Source organism: Coregonus lavaretus, assembly GCF_964263955.1.
Source record: "Coregonus lavaretus genome assembly, chromosome: 38".
In the NCBI taxonomy this organism is placed as follows: domain Eukaryota; kingdom Metazoa; phylum Chordata; class Actinopteri; order Salmoniformes; family Salmonidae; genus Coregonus; species Coregonus lavaretus.
Window position 1 is genome coordinate 13,955,432 of NC_140025.1, and position 16,462 is coordinate 13,971,893.

A 16,462-nucleotide genomic window follows, 5' to 3' on the forward strand; every position below is an offset into this window, starting at 1 on the left:
CACCCACATATTCTAATGTCTTGATCTTTTGGTTTCCTTCAAATGTAGTCTATTTGAAGAGGGGACTGTGAGACCCTGTTTGAACGATTGATTGATTGCTTTTTATTGACAGAAATCTGTCATATGCAAATAAGTGAAAATGATAATAAAATGGATTGCTGAACATACGTGCATTTGTCACTGATAACAAAATCCTCAACATGTCTCTATACAGTAAAGCTGGTATTCAACACTAGGTGACTGTGCGCTCTGTGGTCACCAACAAACCTTACTAGTCAAGGCTTGTACTGTGTATAACACTCCCATGCAAAGTGAATGACAGGTAAATACTTTTATTCTTAACTCAAAACGAAATTATTTCTGACAACCAATCATCACAGTAACATACAAGTGCTCAATATAAAACCTTGAGTATGAACAGACGTACTCTCTTTGGAAGTAACATTTGTTTTTATGACACAACATCTATCAAACACATCTGGAGTGTGCATACAGAGCGTGTTCCTAACTGGTCTGAGTCTCGGTGGTGGAGGGAGGTGGAGAGGTGGCATAGATGACCTGGAAGCTCTTTCCCTCATCTGTCAGGTCCTCCATGCTGACCCCCAGGAAGCCCACAGCCCTCAGGGCCTGCAGGTAGGGCTCAGGCTCCAATGTCATCCCCTTGAAGAAGCCCTGGTCCACCCCCCGACGCAGGAAACCCAGATCACACGTGGCCAACATCCTCGCTCCTACCGTGGAGGAAGAAAAGGAGGGGGTTCTATTCATAGAATTAGAATGATCATTTTATTTATATGGTTGTATTAACCAACACCAACAGGTTCTGTGCACTGCAATACTGTCTTCTGTATAGGCTACTGTGCTAACTCTATAGATATGCAGTGCCTTAGAGATACAGTAACATTTCAGTGCATGTTGTAATACAACTTGTATAGTATGGCTCCGACTGCACTCACATTTCCCTCTACTGTTTGCAATAAGGAATTACATATTGTGTGTGCCTGTGGCATACACATGTGTGTGTGTGCCGTACTTCCACTAACCAGGCCTCATGACACGGAGCAGTTCGGCGGTGGCGGTGGCCATGTCCGACCAGTAGAGGTGACAGTTGGAGTGGAAGACCCCGTGGATGCAGTGGTCCGGGAGGGGAATACACTCCACCCTGCCCTGGAGCAGGTGGACCCTCCCCGAGGCCAGCTGAGGGCCCAGGCGCTCCCGGGCCACCTTGTGCATGTACTCAGAGACGTCCAGGCCGAACAGCTTGCCCCTGGGGTCCGTCAGGTACTTCAGAGCCTCCTGGAGCCCCAAGCCTGGACCAAAGCCAACCTGGATTACAGAGTAGATTTGATGACACTGGATCAATTGGAGTGTGTGTGTATGTGTGTGTGTGTATGGTACCAGTGTGGGGTCAGTTGGTAGAGCAATGTGCTTGCAACGCCAGGGTTGTTGGTTCGACTCCCACGGGGGACCAGTGCGAAATGTATCCACTCACTACTGTAAATCTCTCTGGATAAGAGCTTCTGCTAAATTACTAAAATGTAAGCGTGTCTGTGTGTCTATGCGAAATAAATTAATTCCCCTTTCATACACAGACAGAAATCCCACCTTCTTTCTACCTGCTTTTTTGTGTATCTGAAAGGGGTATGTTGTAAAAAAACAAGGTATATTAAATCCCACCTCGAGACCGAGCCATGAAACCTGCATTTTCACAAACCCTGTAACCAAAATACAGGTATCGGGTCTGTGTGAATGGTTCTCAGCTTTTTTGCAGGTAAATTCATTAACACTTCCATTGTTTAATATGTCCCTAATTTAAATTGCAAACAACCCCCATGGTTTAACAACAGCCCCCCACCCCTCCCAATTTGCCAGTGACCGACTGATACGTATAAAATGGGTATACAGTACCTGCTAGAAAGTGGTAAATAAGGGTTTGAAAGGGGGTCATGTAAACATTGCCTTGTATTTTTTACAGGTAACCGCATCTTCTGTCTTAAATAGGTATAAGTGTATCGCGTAAGCTGTTACCTCCAGGATAGCATGATGGGCCTGGATCTGACACAGTTTGACAGTGTTCTTGATCATCACATTGTTGTACTTCTCCATGGTCCGCTTAGTGTAGAGGCCCATGAAGCTTTTCTTGGGGTGTGCCAAGTTGCGCGTTATTCCATTAGTAAAAATGTCTGAATCACAAGGTGACACAAGTGCCAAAATGAATGACAGTTGAAGGACACACATGACACATTCACGTTAACTGGCACTCATGGCTGAACATTCAAACATCTATGCTGATCAAATAGAACATAGAGTTGGAAGTGGTTGATATAAATTATACTGAAATGTTGTGTTAAAAAGGAGACTGGAATGTAACATCAACTGTATATCCTTTCCAATGTATCATCATGAGGCTGTAGCCTTGGCTGAATGCTACCAGAAATCGGCCTGGCCATATCTGACACACCGGCCTACCAGGGGCAAATGGGCCAGTCCACTAAACTATTTTGAGCCATTGTCTTAAATGGGACAGCAGCCCATTAGTCAAATTATGATAATTTTTCACAAGAAATCATAACATTTCTTAAGAGGCCTATTTTGTTTTTTGGGCTGCAGTTTAGAAAACACTGGATTTTGAGAAACCTTTGACTTGTTTTTCCAGTTATGATTCTGTTATTACTAAGAAACAGACAGGAATAGAATATAATATCATATAATAGAAATATAAATAAAACACATTACCTGGAAAGAGAGGAATATCTCTCAGTAGATCTTTATACTTTCTATATTTACTCATAATGCTGCCGAAGTCTTTATCCTACTGGGATTAAACACCAGAGGGTAAGTAAGTAATTAAAGTCAAGAATTACACATAAAGAAAAAAACATTTGAAGCAAAAGCATTCTGACAAGGTTTCTTCATAAAAAAGGTTTTTTCACAAAGACATATTGAGTAATTCTAATGTTGTCTACAAATGTTTGATTGGGATGAGCGCAATGAAAGATTCACTTGCTCAGACATTGATTGAAAAAATACACTTATCAGGTAATATCTCACATCTACACTGCTATTCTACACAGAGTTCCTGGTTTCGGGAATAAAAGGAAACTGACCTGATTGGTTTGAGGGGATCTCGGTTCAATTCAATGGGACTCCCTCGTTGTGGCAGAGCAGAGAAGACCGGACTAACTAACACATACAACAGAATCCTGGTTTGTCTGACTTACTGTCCAGTGAAAGTCCTTGAGCATTCTTTCAAAAAGTGTATAAACTTTCTATCTCTGATTGTGCAGTCTCTTAAAGTCACATTCAGACAATGAAAATGACTTCACATTCTGTTCCTCAATATGATAACATTGTAACAGTAACATTAGCATTGAAAGACGGCTCGTAGCACCCTCCATTTGGCTCAACAGTCAGTCCTTGACTTGAATAGCAACAATACCCTGGTGCCATTTTCAACTTTGTTACATAAATTGAGATGGTCAACTACTTGCATAGGTTGCGATTAATCTATATGATTAGACATTTACTGGTGAAATATACAGTTGAAGTCAGAAGTTTACATACACTTAGGTTGGAGTCATTAAAACTCATTTTTCTTCCACTCCACAAATTTCTTTTTAACAAACTATAGTTTTGGCAAGTCGGTTAGGACATCTACTTTGTGCATGACACAAGTACTTTTGTTTACAGACAGATTACTTCACTTATAATTTACTGTATCACAATTCCAGTGGGTCAGAAGTTTACATACACTAAGTTGACTGTGCCTTTAAACAGCTTGGAAAATTCCAGAAAATGATGTCATGGCTTTAGAAGCTTCTGAGAGGCTAATTGACATCATTTGAGTCAATTGGAGGTGTACCTGTGGATGTATTTCAAGGCCTACCTTCAAACTCAGTGCCTCTTTGCTTGACATCATGGGAAAATCAAAAGAAATCAGCCAAGACCTTTGTAGAAAATTGTAGACCTCCACAAGTCTGGTTCATCCCTGGGAGCAATTTCCAAACGCCTGAAGGTACCACGTTCATCTGTACAAAAAATAGAACGCAAGTATAAACACCATGGGACCACGCAGCCGTCATACCGCTCAGGAAGAAGACGCGTTCTGTCTCGTAGAGATTAACGTACTTTGGTGCGAAAATTGCAAATCAATCCCAGAACAACAGCAAAGGACCTTGTGAAGATGCTGGAGGAAACAGGTACAAAAGTATCTATATCCACAGTAAACGAGTCCTATAAAGTCAGGGAAAAAGTATTTGATCCCCTGCTGATTTTGTACGTTTGCCCACTGACAAAGAAATGATCAGTCTATAATTTTAACGGTAGGTTTATTTGAACAGTGAGAGACAGAATAACAAAACAAAAATCCAGAAAAACGCATGTCAAAAATGTTATAAATTGATTTGCATTTTAATAAGGGAAATAAGTATTTGACCCCCTCTCAATCAGAAAGATTTCTGGCTCCCAGGTGTCTTTTATAAAGTTAACGAGCTGAGATTAGGAGCACACTCTTAAGGGGAGTGCTCCTAATCTCAGCTTGTTACCTGTATAAAAGACACCTGTCCACAGAAGCAATCAATCAATCAGATTCCAAACTCTCCACCATGGCCAAGACCAAAGAGCTCTCCAAGGATGTCAGGGACAAGATTGTAGACCTACACAAGGCTGGAATGGGCTACAAGACCATCGCCAAGCAGCTTGGTGAGAAGGTGACAACAGTTGGTGCGATTATTCGCAAATGGAAGAAACAAAATAACAAAATAACTGTCAATCTCCCTCGGCCTGGGGCTCCATGCAAGATCTCACCTCGTGGAGTTGCAATGATCATGAGAACGGTGAGGAATCAGCCCAGAACTACACAGGAGGATCTTGTCAATGATCTCAAGGCAGCTGGGACCATAGTCACCAAGAAAACAATTGGTAACACACCACGCCGTGAAGGACTGAAATCCTGCAGCGCCCGCAAGGTCCCCCTGCTCAAGAAAGCACATATACAGGCCCGTCTGAAGTTTGCCAATGAACATCTGAATGATTCAGAGGAGAACTGGGTGAAAGTGTTGTGGTCAGATGAGACCATAATCGAGCTCTTTGGCATCAACTCAACTCGCCGTGTTTGGAGGAGGAGGAATGCTGCCTATGACCCCAAGAACACCATCTCCACCGTCAAACATGGAGGTGGAAACATTATGCTTTGGGGGTGTTTCACTGCATCAAAGGCACGATGGACGGGGCCATGTACTGTCAAATCTTGGGTGAGAACCTCCTTCCCTCAGCCAGGGCATTGAAAATGGGTCGTGGATGGGTATTCCAGCATGACAATGACCCAAAACACACGGCCAAGGCAACAAAGGAGTGGCTCAAGAAGAAGCACGTTAAGGTCCGGGAGTGGCCTAGCCAGTCTCCAGACCTTAATCCCATAGAACATCTGTGGAGGGAGCTGAAGGTTCGAGTTGCCAAACGTCAGCCTTGTTGGAGAAGATCTGCAAAGAGGAGTGGGACAAAATCCCTCCTGAGATGTGTGCAAACCTGGTGGCCAACTACAAGAAACGTCTGACCTCTGTGATTGCCAACAAGGGTTTTGCCACCAAGTACTAAGTCATGTTTTGCAGAGGGGTCAAATGCTTATTTCCCTCATTAAAATGCAAATCAATTTATAACATTTTTGACATGCGCTTTTCTGGATTTTTGTGTTGTTATTCTGTCTCTCACTGGTCAAATAAACCTACCATTAAAATTATAGACTGATCATGTCTTTGTCAGTGGGCAAACGTACAAAATCAGCAGGGGATCAAATACTTTTTTCCCTCACTGTATCAACATAATCTGAAAGGCCGCTCAGCAAGGAAGAAGCCACTGCTACAAAACCGCCCTAAAAAAGCCAGACTACGGTTTGCAACTGCACATGGGGACAAAGATCGTACTTTTTGGAGAAATGTCCTCTGGTCTGATGAAACAAAAATAGAACTGTTTGGCCATAATGACCATCGTTATGTTTAGAGGAAAAAGGTGGTTGCATGCAAGCCGAAGAACACCATCCCAACCGTGAAGCACGGGGGTGGCAGCATCATGCTGTGGGGGTGCTTTGCTGCAAGAGGGACTGGTGCACTTCACAAAATAGATGGCATCATGAGGAAGGAAAATGATGTGGATATATTGAAGCAACATCTCAAGACATCAGTCAGGAAGTTAAAGCTTGGTCGCAAATGGGTCTTCCAAATGGACAATGACCCCAAGCATACTTCCAAAGTTGTGTCAAAATGGCTTAAGGACAACAAAGTCAAGGTATTGGAGTGGCCATCACAAAGCCCTGACCTCAATCCTATAGAAAATGTGTGGGCAGAACTGAAAAAGCGTGTGCGAGCAAGGAGGCCTACAAACCTGACTCAGTTACACCAGCTCTGTCAGGAGGAATGGGCCAAAATTCACCCAACTTATTGTGGGAAGATTGTGGAAGGCTACACGAAACGAAACGTTTGACCCAAGTTAAACAATTTCAGGGAAATGCTACCAAATACTAATTGAGTGTATGTAAACTTCTGACCCACTGGGAATGTGATGAAAGAAATAAAAGCTCTAATATTATTCTGACATTTCACATTCTTAAAATAAAGTGGTGATCCTAACTTCCCTAAGACAGGGAATTTTTACTAGGATTAAATGTCAGGAATTGTGAAAAACTGAGTTTAAATGTATTTGGCTAAGGTGTATGTAAACTTCCGACTTCAACTGTATATTCAAGATGCAAACATCTACATTTGGCCTATTATACCGTATGCCACAAACTGGTGCATGGCGAATTTGCGTCCTACAATTTTGGGCTCGAAAGAAGCGCATCAGCTGGGTACATGGGGTAGGCTACTTTAGATTCCACTGGGTTTTGTATTTTTGTTTATTTGACTGGGTTTTTTGACTGTGATGTCACAAATATTTACCACCCATAGAGCAGGTTTAAATATGAGGGCATGCAGTTCAACACAGGTAGGTCACATTGAGTACGTTCGTAAATTCACTCTGGCTATCTACTCCGATTTCAGAGCACTTTCATCTGTGTGCCAGAGCACAGAATAACTGATGAATTTATGAACGTGCAACACCTGCAAAAAAAAAAACTTTTTTGTGATATCCAATTGGTAGTTACATTCTTGTCCCATCGCTGCAACTCCCGTACGGACTCGGGAGTGGCGAAGGTCGAGAGCCATGCGTCCTCAGAAACACAACCCTGCGAAGCCGCACTGCTTCTTGACACACTGCTCGCTTAACCCAGAAGGCAGCCTCACAAATGTGTCGGAGGAAACTGGCGACCGTGTCAGCGTACATGCACCCGGCTCGCCACAGGAGTCACTAGAGCACGATGCCATGCAGTGCCTTAGACCGCTGCGCCACTCGGGAGGCCCTAATTAAATTGTTGCCAGCAGCACAGTTAGTCACCAACACTCTAGATAACATGAAAACAGCCTAACCTGCTCTGCTAGGGCGAGTAAAATGGTCAGAGTCAGGTGTTCGCTCATTTGTGTCTGGAAGTAGCTAACAAGCTAGCCAACTTTAACCAGTTGCTTGTCTGCCGTTGTGAGTTCAAAACACTCAGATCAACCCTAGTCCTGGGCCAGAGCATCCACTGTGCACTCTGAACTCACCGAGAGCGAAACCCTCTGAATTTATGAACTGACAATCTGACAAGCTCTGAATTTACAAATGCCCAGAGCGCACTCTGAGCCCACTCTGGCACTCCACAGTGAATTTATGAACACAACCATTATATCACCATTTTGCACAGTATTGGTCCATTATGACATCACAACTATAGCCATGATGTCACAATCAACACATCCCAAACATTACGATGGAACATTCTAGTGTGGTGCCTGACTACTGAACATAGAACACCAGTATCAAGACAATCTAACAAATGTATCCTGAGATAGTTATCACCATAAAATATAGAACATGCTACTAGATGAAAACTTGAGGTTGAAGACCAAGGTAACAGAGATAACAGTTTTTAATGTGTAGTGTTGTATTCACATGGCTGAGGCAACTCAATGTATTTCCTCTGGTCCGTGGTCCTCTGTAGCTCAGCTGGTAGAGCACGGCGCTTATAACGCCAAGGTAGTGGGTTCGATCCCCGGGACCACCCATACACAAAAAAAAAAAATGTATGCACGCATGACTGTAAGTCGCTTTGGATAAAAGCGTTTGCTAAATGGCATATTATTATTATTATTATTTCCAAGATGAAGCCATGTGAGCCCTGTGACCGGTGCTTCGATCCAAACAGTCTGGAGAAACAGCGAGATCTGTGCCAAGGTCTCCTCCAACACACCAGAGGGATATATGACCACCAAGCACCGATTCAAGGGCACCAACTTTTTTAAGAACGGAAATGACTGCTTTTTGTACTTTGGATTGGACACAGACCACTGAAGAGGAAGTACTGCTAAAAGGAAGTAATATTGTATCCAGAACCATCCAAATCAACTGTGTACAGCAGTTCCTCAAATCCAGATAAACACCTGTATTTCTTTAATGAATTAACGATTCAAAAACATTTCTGTAAATTGTTCAAGCAGATTTGTAAATACTGCAGAAAGGTAGAGGAAATTAAGGGAACAAGGGAATGTATGTCAAATCTGAAAATGAAATATATTTTATGTTAATTTGAAATGTATTTGATGTTAATCCCCATCTTAAATGGGGAATGTAGGAGTCCAACTATCTATATTATAATACCATAGGCCACAACCTGGGGTGGACTTGCATCTTACAATTTGACAGATTTTCTTAATTTTGGCCTCAAAAGAAGAGTCACCAGGACCATGGGATAGGCTCCTTTTCTACTGGAACGCATCCAACTTTGAGCTAACAACAAACAGGGTCGTGCTCAGTAGGGCACAACATAGCAAAAATGTTTTGCAACGGAAAAACAAATATGTGCATTCTTATTATACAAAGTTCAGGTAATTCCGTTTCAATGTTTTCTCTATTGTAAACACAACCCAAGTAGCATATGAGAACATAACCCAAGACACAAAAGACATGACAACAGTTTGTTCATTTCCAGGCTAACCTACTGTTTATTTAATGCAAATTACAGTACCAGGTAACTATTTCTCTGAACCAAGTCACATAGACAGAAATATCTACAGGGAGAGGGGACATTAAGCATACCTTCACAGAAAAAAAAGTTTATATTCAAAATGAAATCAAAATTTCAGTCACAAACAGAGGCATTCAAGTAGTAGTAATGTTATAGTTTTTAGTTGTAAATTCTTAATTTCTGAATATAACCCAGTCCTTTTTTTATTTTTATATTGTTTTTTTAAACATTGTGTTTTGTACATATTATATTACCGGTAATCCTTAAAGTCACAAGAAGTGGTCACATTGTTTGTTTTACAGGCCAGGTGATTGGATAGCAACACATCTACGAATGCAAATATTACAAGCAAGCATATAAATATATGCTTTAAAAAATAAAATAAAAAACAGGAAGGATTGGTGCTACATGACATCTCTCCCAGAGTGCTGTTGAGAATGTGGACACACAAATCCTACAGACAAATTGTTTATTGCCATAGTTGAGAAAGTAATACTGAATACGATAAGACCCCCCCGAACAGTGTGGGGTTGTACGTGCATCTCATAAAACCATAAAAACACATTTTAAAACAAACCTTCCTGAAAAGAGAATGATTTTCTCAGATCCTTTAAAAAGACAATGAGACAACTCCCCCAACCAACCACAAGCAAAGGGGATCCCAAAGTCAAAGACACAGAGCCAATCATACAAAAAGAAACAGTGATGAGGTGGAGGGGTGATGTGATGAGTGTGGTCTGTGTGACGCCTGGCTATTGCAGTGCATTGTGGTACATGAAAGATCAGAGGTGGAAAGGGGAAGTCAACAGCACTCCAGGAAGGAATAGGGTGAAGTTGCCTTGTATGCTGGTCTCGAGCCAGTTTTGCATTTTCCCCACTAAAGTTTATGGTTATGCAATTTCACACCGGAGCCTCCAGGTAGGACCATGGAGGGAGGGAACCTGGGGAAGAGAGGAGAGAACGAGTGGAAGCAAAGGCACTCCAACCTATAGATACACTATACATTACTGGTTAGTCTTACAATGATACAGCTGGCACCTACTGTACAGTCGAGATTTAACTATATGGCTGGAGGAAAAAAAAAAGCAAAGCTGATCTACAGTTTGACTATACAATAACTTTTAACCTGAATGTTATTTTTTTGTATTCTTCTTTATATCGTTCGTCTTTGTTTTTGCTCGTTAACAGTTCTTGGGTCTGCCTATTTACATACCATACATACACAGGAAGACACGCACACGTAAGCCAGTTTGGTGAGGAGCATCTACATACATAAATACATACACATTTGTGTGTACTTTTTGTATAGGTCTTCAAAGTGTTGTGTTGAGGGATGGGATGGAAGGACTTTCAGTTTCAAAAGGAAAGCAGGAAAGGCTGAAGTCAGAATGAGAAAGGACTTCCAACAGTGGTTTAAAATTACATGGGGCTACGTCTGAAATGGCACCCTATTCCCAACTACTTTTGCCCAGAGCTATGTGGACTGTGGTCAAAAGCAGTGCACTAAATTAGAGGGAACAGGGTACATTTGGACACAGAATGGTAACAAAGAGAGATCGTGATGAAATGCAGCACAATCAACAGCAGACTCCTTCATCTAAGCATCCTTCATAGCCAGTCCCCAAACCCACCCTAACAAGAAACGGAACAATACCAGGCTTTACTAGTCACAATGTCTATCTGACAAGCAGCAGGAAAAGTAAAACAGAGGTCCTGGTCTGAAAGACCAGCAGAATCTCTTTCTTGCTCTTAGGTCTGTACTGGCAAAGTTCTGTCGGTACTGCATTACCCTTCGGAGAAAAACAGGGTAAAACTCATTTATGCACCGTTTCTGGGAGCTAAAAGGGGGACGAACCCAAAAAAAGTGATGAGGTGCGAGACAACTGTTGCCTTACGAGCAGAATCACAAAATGGTGCTGCATAGCAGAATTATGATTTCTGAAGTGGGAGAGAGAGTAGCTGACACAATTCTACAACATATCAACTGTGTATGTGTACATTGAACACAGACACAGATATCGAGGTCAACCATTACAAGTCACGACGTCATCAAGGTCCTCAGATGTATATACATGAATGGGTGGATGGGGTCGACAGGGGCCCCAAGGGGCCACAGTCTGAACGTAAGGCTGTTGCAAGACGCATGTAGGGGCCTCTCCTACACAGAGAGTGGGATGACTATAGCTAGCATAAGAAAAAAGGAAGATTGTCTATGGAAACAAACACGTCAGAGTACTTTTGTATACTTATATAGCTATACATTATCTCTACACTAAACACACCCGCACTCGGTCCCCTCCTCTTCAAAGCACAGAAAGATGCAGAGCAGCTCTGAGAACGTATCACGGTTGTCCTTTTTGTACAAATAAATAAACAAACATTAAAACGATGGGAGAGGAGAGGTTCGGGTGGAGGTGGTAGGGTAATCATGAAGTTCCGATTCGGTTTTTCTTGTGTTCATCTTTGTCACGCGTCAGTTTTCTTGCTTTGCTTTATTAGTTGGTTGGTGTGCAGCCATTCCACTGTTGTTGTCCAGGAGCTGGGGCATGGGCAGCGGGCAGACGGGTCAGGAGGAGGTCTCAGGTGGAGGCGTTGGAGGCGGAGGCAGCGTTGGTGGTCTGGCCGCGGTCTCCGCTGTTGGCATCTGGAATGGGAAGCAGTACAACAACACGTTACACAACTCGCCTTTAATGAGGAGAGCTCTGGGCCCTTATTCACAAAGCGTCTCAGAGTAACAGTGCTGATCTAGGATCAGGTCCGCCCTTTCCATATAATGTTATTCATTATTATCTAAAGTGGAAATCTGGTCCTAGATCAGCACTCTAGACACTATACTCTGGGACACTTTGTGAACACGGGCCCTGGTTAGTACTGAGAAGAGACTCTAGCCAGGAGTACTGAGAGGTAAGGGTGAGGACAGAGGAGGAGAGAGAGGTTCCCAATCCTCCACTGGCCCTAGCCCCTGCCACAAGAACTCTAGGTTACACCTATCCAACCCTGTCAGATCTACAAATGTGTCTAGGGGTCGATTTAGGAATGGCAATAGAGGGAGAGGCAGAGAAAGGGTTAGAGAGACAGACAGGGTGAGAGAGAGAGACAGGGTGAGAGAAAGAGAGAGAAAGGGGGTGGGGGGTGTACTGACCTGAGGGTGCGGAGGAGTTGGTAGGGGTGGAGGCCCCGGGCTGATTCCGGGCGTGGGCGGGGATGAGGATGGAGGCTAGGGAGGGGTTACTGGACAACTCTGGGGAAGCAGAGAGAGAAAGAAACAAGACGTCAGACACAATCACCTATAGACAGACAGCACATCTTCTATTTACAACTACAGACCCAACTATCACATTCAACACCATCCTACCTGAGTCACAGCATGCATTCACTATGATTATATCGTAATCAATCACCATCATCAAATTCAGTAAGTCTATGGACCAAATTTACATACACCCAAAGTTTGCACTTGCACACTTGGATTGGTGTAAATAGTGACTAGAGGGCATTTCCAACACTAATCCATGACAAGAAGTGTGAAAGTGCACACTTTGTGAGAATGGTGGAGAGTCAGGATACAACCACATCTACCATTTACAACCACAGACCCAACTACCCAAACACAGTTACCTATAGACACAAATTCTACCATTTGGCCTACAACTACAGGCCCAACTTTCACATTCACCATCATAGCATCTTTAGCCTTTATTTTAGCAGGGGAAGTCCCATTGAGACCAAGGTCTCTTTTACAAGGGAGCCCTGCATTACAAAGCAGCAAGGAATAGTGACACAATTACATCATAGTCACAGCATTAATTCGCTGTGATCAAATTTAAATCATAATCCTCTAATGGAGTAATAGCCACATACCCCATTATCATGTATAGAAATACAATTACTAGAACGGACATTCCTATTCAAGTCAAATTTCTGTGATGGGTAAACTGGCATCCATATTGAGTGGTCCCATGAGTGTTTCAGTCGATTTGCAGTGGTCTGAGGGGCTTTGTCCGTTCTAGTAATTCTGTAGGTGATACAGAGCTATGTCTGAGCTCCATCCATACCATGTGTGGAGAAGTTGAAGAGCAGGGGTTTCTCACGCCCGTTGGGCAGCTTGAGGTTGGGGTCCCGGAGCTCGTCGAAAAAGGTGTGGGCACAGGCCTCAAGGGGCGTGAAGCGCGCTGTGGGCGTGTACTCCAGCAGCCGCGAGCACAGAGCGATGGCCTCAGGGGGCGTGCGCGGCCGGAACACCTGAGAGCCAATCACACAAGGCTGAAACCGGTCAATGACACAGGTTAGAGGTGACACGTCAGCTAAAGCGCCTGGGTGAAGTTTCCCCTAGGTACAGATCTAGGATCAGCTTCCCCCAATCCTAACCGTAACAATTAATGGGGAATATGCTAAACTGACCCAAGATCAGCGTCCAGAGACAACTTCACCCTACACCTGCTAAAACAATGACAGCTAAATATTACACAACGCCTGTGCAAAAACCCAATGTAATGATTTTTATTTATTTCAATCTAAGGCAGCAAAATGTGAAAACTGTGCAAGGGTGAAGACTTTCACTAGGCACTGTATATACGACACTACAGGTAGAATGACAGGGTTATAAAATGTGGTCCCACTTTAAACAAACAACTTCACAAAGCCTTATAGCATTCATTACATTTTCATAAGCACTGCATATATGCTTCCCATTCATACACTACCGTTCAAAAGTTTGAGGTCACTTAGAAATGTCCTTGTTTTCGGAATAAAAGCAATTTTTTTGTCCATTAAAATAACATCAAATTGATCTGAAATACAGTGTAGACATTGTTCATGTTGTAAATGGCTATTGTAGCTGGAAACAGCTGATTTTAATGGATTATATGCATAGGCGTACTGATGCCCATTATCAGCAACCATCAGTCCTGTGTTCCAATGGCACGTTGTGTTTGCTAATCCAAGTTTATCATTTTAAAAAGGCTAATTGATCCTTAGAAAACCCTTTAGCAATTATGTTAGCACAGCTGAAAACTGTTGTGCTGATTAAAGAAGCAATAAAACTCGCCTTCTTGAGACTAGTTGAGTATCTGGAGCATCAGCAATTGTGGGTTTGATTACAGGCTCAAAATGGCCAGAAACAAAGAACTTCCTTCTGAAACTCGTCAGTCTATTCTTGTTCTGAGAAATGAAGGCTATTCCATGCGAGAAATTGCCAAGAAACTGAAGATCTCGTACAACGCTGTGTACTACTCCCTTCACAGAACAGCGCAAAATGGCTCTAACCAGAATAGAAAGAGGAGTGGGAGGCCCCGGTGCACAACTGAGCAAGAGGACAAATACATTAGTGTGTCTAGTTTGAGAAACAGACGCCTCACAGGTCCTCAACTGGCAGCTTCATTAAATAGTACCCGCAAAACACCAGTCTCAACGTCAACAGTGAAGAGGCGACTCCGGGATGCTGACCTTCTAGGCAGAGTTGAAAAGAAAAAGCCATATCTCAGACTGGCCAATAAAAATAAAATATTAAGATGGGCAAAAGAACACAGACACTGAACAGAGGAAGATTGGAAAAAAGTGTTATGGACAGACAAATCAAAGTTTGAGGTGTTCGGATCACAAAGAAGAACATTTGTGAGACGCAGACCAAATGAAAAGATGCTGGAGGAGTGCTTGATGCCATCTGTCAAGCATGGTGGAGGCAATGTGATGGTCTGGGGGTGCTTTGTTGGTGGTAAAGTGGGAGATTTGTACTAGGTAAAAGGTATCTTGAAGAAGGAAGGCTATCACTCCATTTTGCAACGCCATGCCATACCCTGTGGACGACGCTTGATTGGAGCCAATTTCCTCCTACAACAAGACAATGACCCAAAGCACAGCTCCAAACTACGCAATAACTATTTAGGGAAGAAGCAGTCAGCTGGTATTCTGTCTATAATGGAGTGGCCAGCACAGTCACCGGATCTCAACCCTATTGAGCTGTTGTGGGAGCAGCTTGACCATATGGTACGTAAGAAGTGCCCATCAAGCTTGTGGGAGGTGCTTCAGGAAGCATGGGGTGAAATCTCTTCAGATTACATCAACAAATTGACAACTAGAATGCCAAAGGTCTGCAAGGCTGTAATTGCTGCAAATGGAGGATTCTTTGACGAAAGCAAAGTTTGAAGGACACAATTATCTCAATTATTATCAAATCATTATTTCTAACCTTGTCAATGACTACATTTCCTATTCATTTTGCTATATTTCCTATTCAAACTAATTTCATGTATGTTTTCATGGAAAACAAGGACATTTCTAAGTGACCCCAAACTTTTGAACGGTAGTATATATATATATATATATATATATATATATATATATACACATACACATACATACACACACGGCATAATCCTATGAATGGTTTCTGAAGCATTTATAGACTTATAAAGGGTTTATAAGTCGCTCTGGATAAGAGCGTCTGCTAAATGACTAAAATGTAAATGTAAATGTCAGTGACTGTTTAAAGTGGGACCTAAAATGTCTAGTAGATTCACTTTTATTCAGAAGCCCACAGGCCAGAGGACAGTGCAGTACTACTCAAGAACAGCGCCGGAAGAAGATGGCTGCCGTTTTACAGCCCTCTAACCAATTGTACTATTATGTGTGTTTTTCCGCGTTATTTGTAATTTATTTTGTACATAATGTTTATGCCATCGTCTCTTATAACCAAAGAGAGCTTCTGGATATCAGGACAGCGATTACTCACCTCGCGTTGGACGAACACTTTTTTTTCAACGAGGCGTTCGCGAAGGATATTCTACAGACTCCAGACAAGGCCCAGATCCCCGTCATTCGCGTGAGGAAGAGACGGAGATACCGTGGACGTAGGTCGGGGTGCCTTGTAAAGATCCGACGGCGAACGAGTAAACTGCCTCTCCCATCAATCCTATTAGCCAACGTTCAAGCTTTGGATAATAAAATGGACGATTTAAGATTACGGTTATCCTACCAACGGGACATTAAAAACTGTAATATCTTATGTTTCACGGAGTCGTGGCTGAATGACAACAATGACAACATTCAGCTAGCAGGCTATACGCTACATCGGCAGGACAGAACGGCAGACTCGGGTAAGACGAGGGGTGGCGGTCTCTGTATTTTTGTAAACAACAGCTGGTGCACAAAATCAAATACTAAGGAAGTCTCAAGGTTTTGCTCGCCTGAGGTAGAGTATCTTATGATAAGCTGTAGACCACACTATTTACCAAGAGAGTTTTCATCTATACTTTTCATAGCTGTCTATTTACCACCACAAACCAATGCTGGCATTAAGATTGCACTGAATGAGTTGTACAAGGCCATTAATCAACAGGAAAACGCTCATCCAGATGCAGCGCTCCTAGTAGC

At 42.7% G+C, this 16,462-nt stretch overlaps 2 protein-coding genes across 5 annotated transcripts in view; both read right to left on the bottom strand.

Annotated features, from left to right (window-relative positions):
- Positions 1-504: 504 nt before the first annotated feature.
- On the bottom strand, positions 505-2,127 carry LOC311112500 (putative methyltransferase YdaC; the record flags this gene model as incomplete). Its single annotated transcript, XM_084155633.1, has 3 exons — positions 505-728; positions 1,041-1,323; positions 2,026-2,127. 3 exons carry the CDS (start codon positions 2,125-2,127, stop codon positions 505-507), a joined length of 609 nt encoding a protein of 202 aa, XP_084011759.1.
- A 6,919-nt stretch (positions 2,128-9,046) lies between these two features.
- Positions 9,047-16,462, bottom strand: part of LOC311112442 (glycogen synthase kinase-3 beta-like) — a 36,767-nt gene continuing 29,351 nt past the window's right edge. For 2 of the 4 annotated variants that reach the window (XM_084155574.1, XM_084155573.1), the window contains exons 9-11: positions 13,147-13,333; positions 12,234-12,332; positions 9,047-11,735 (exon numbers count right to left, since the gene is read on the bottom strand). In XM_084155574.1, coding sequence (XP_084011700.1) covers positions 11,671-11,735; positions 12,234-12,332; positions 13,147-13,333 — 351 coding nt within the window. In that variant the 3' untranslated portion in view covers positions 9,047-11,670. Of the gene's footprint in view, positions 11,736-12,233; positions 12,333-13,146; positions 13,355-16,462 lie in introns of all 4 variants that reach the window. The other 2 variants (XM_084155572.1, XM_084155571.1) reach the window with 1 other exon arrangement.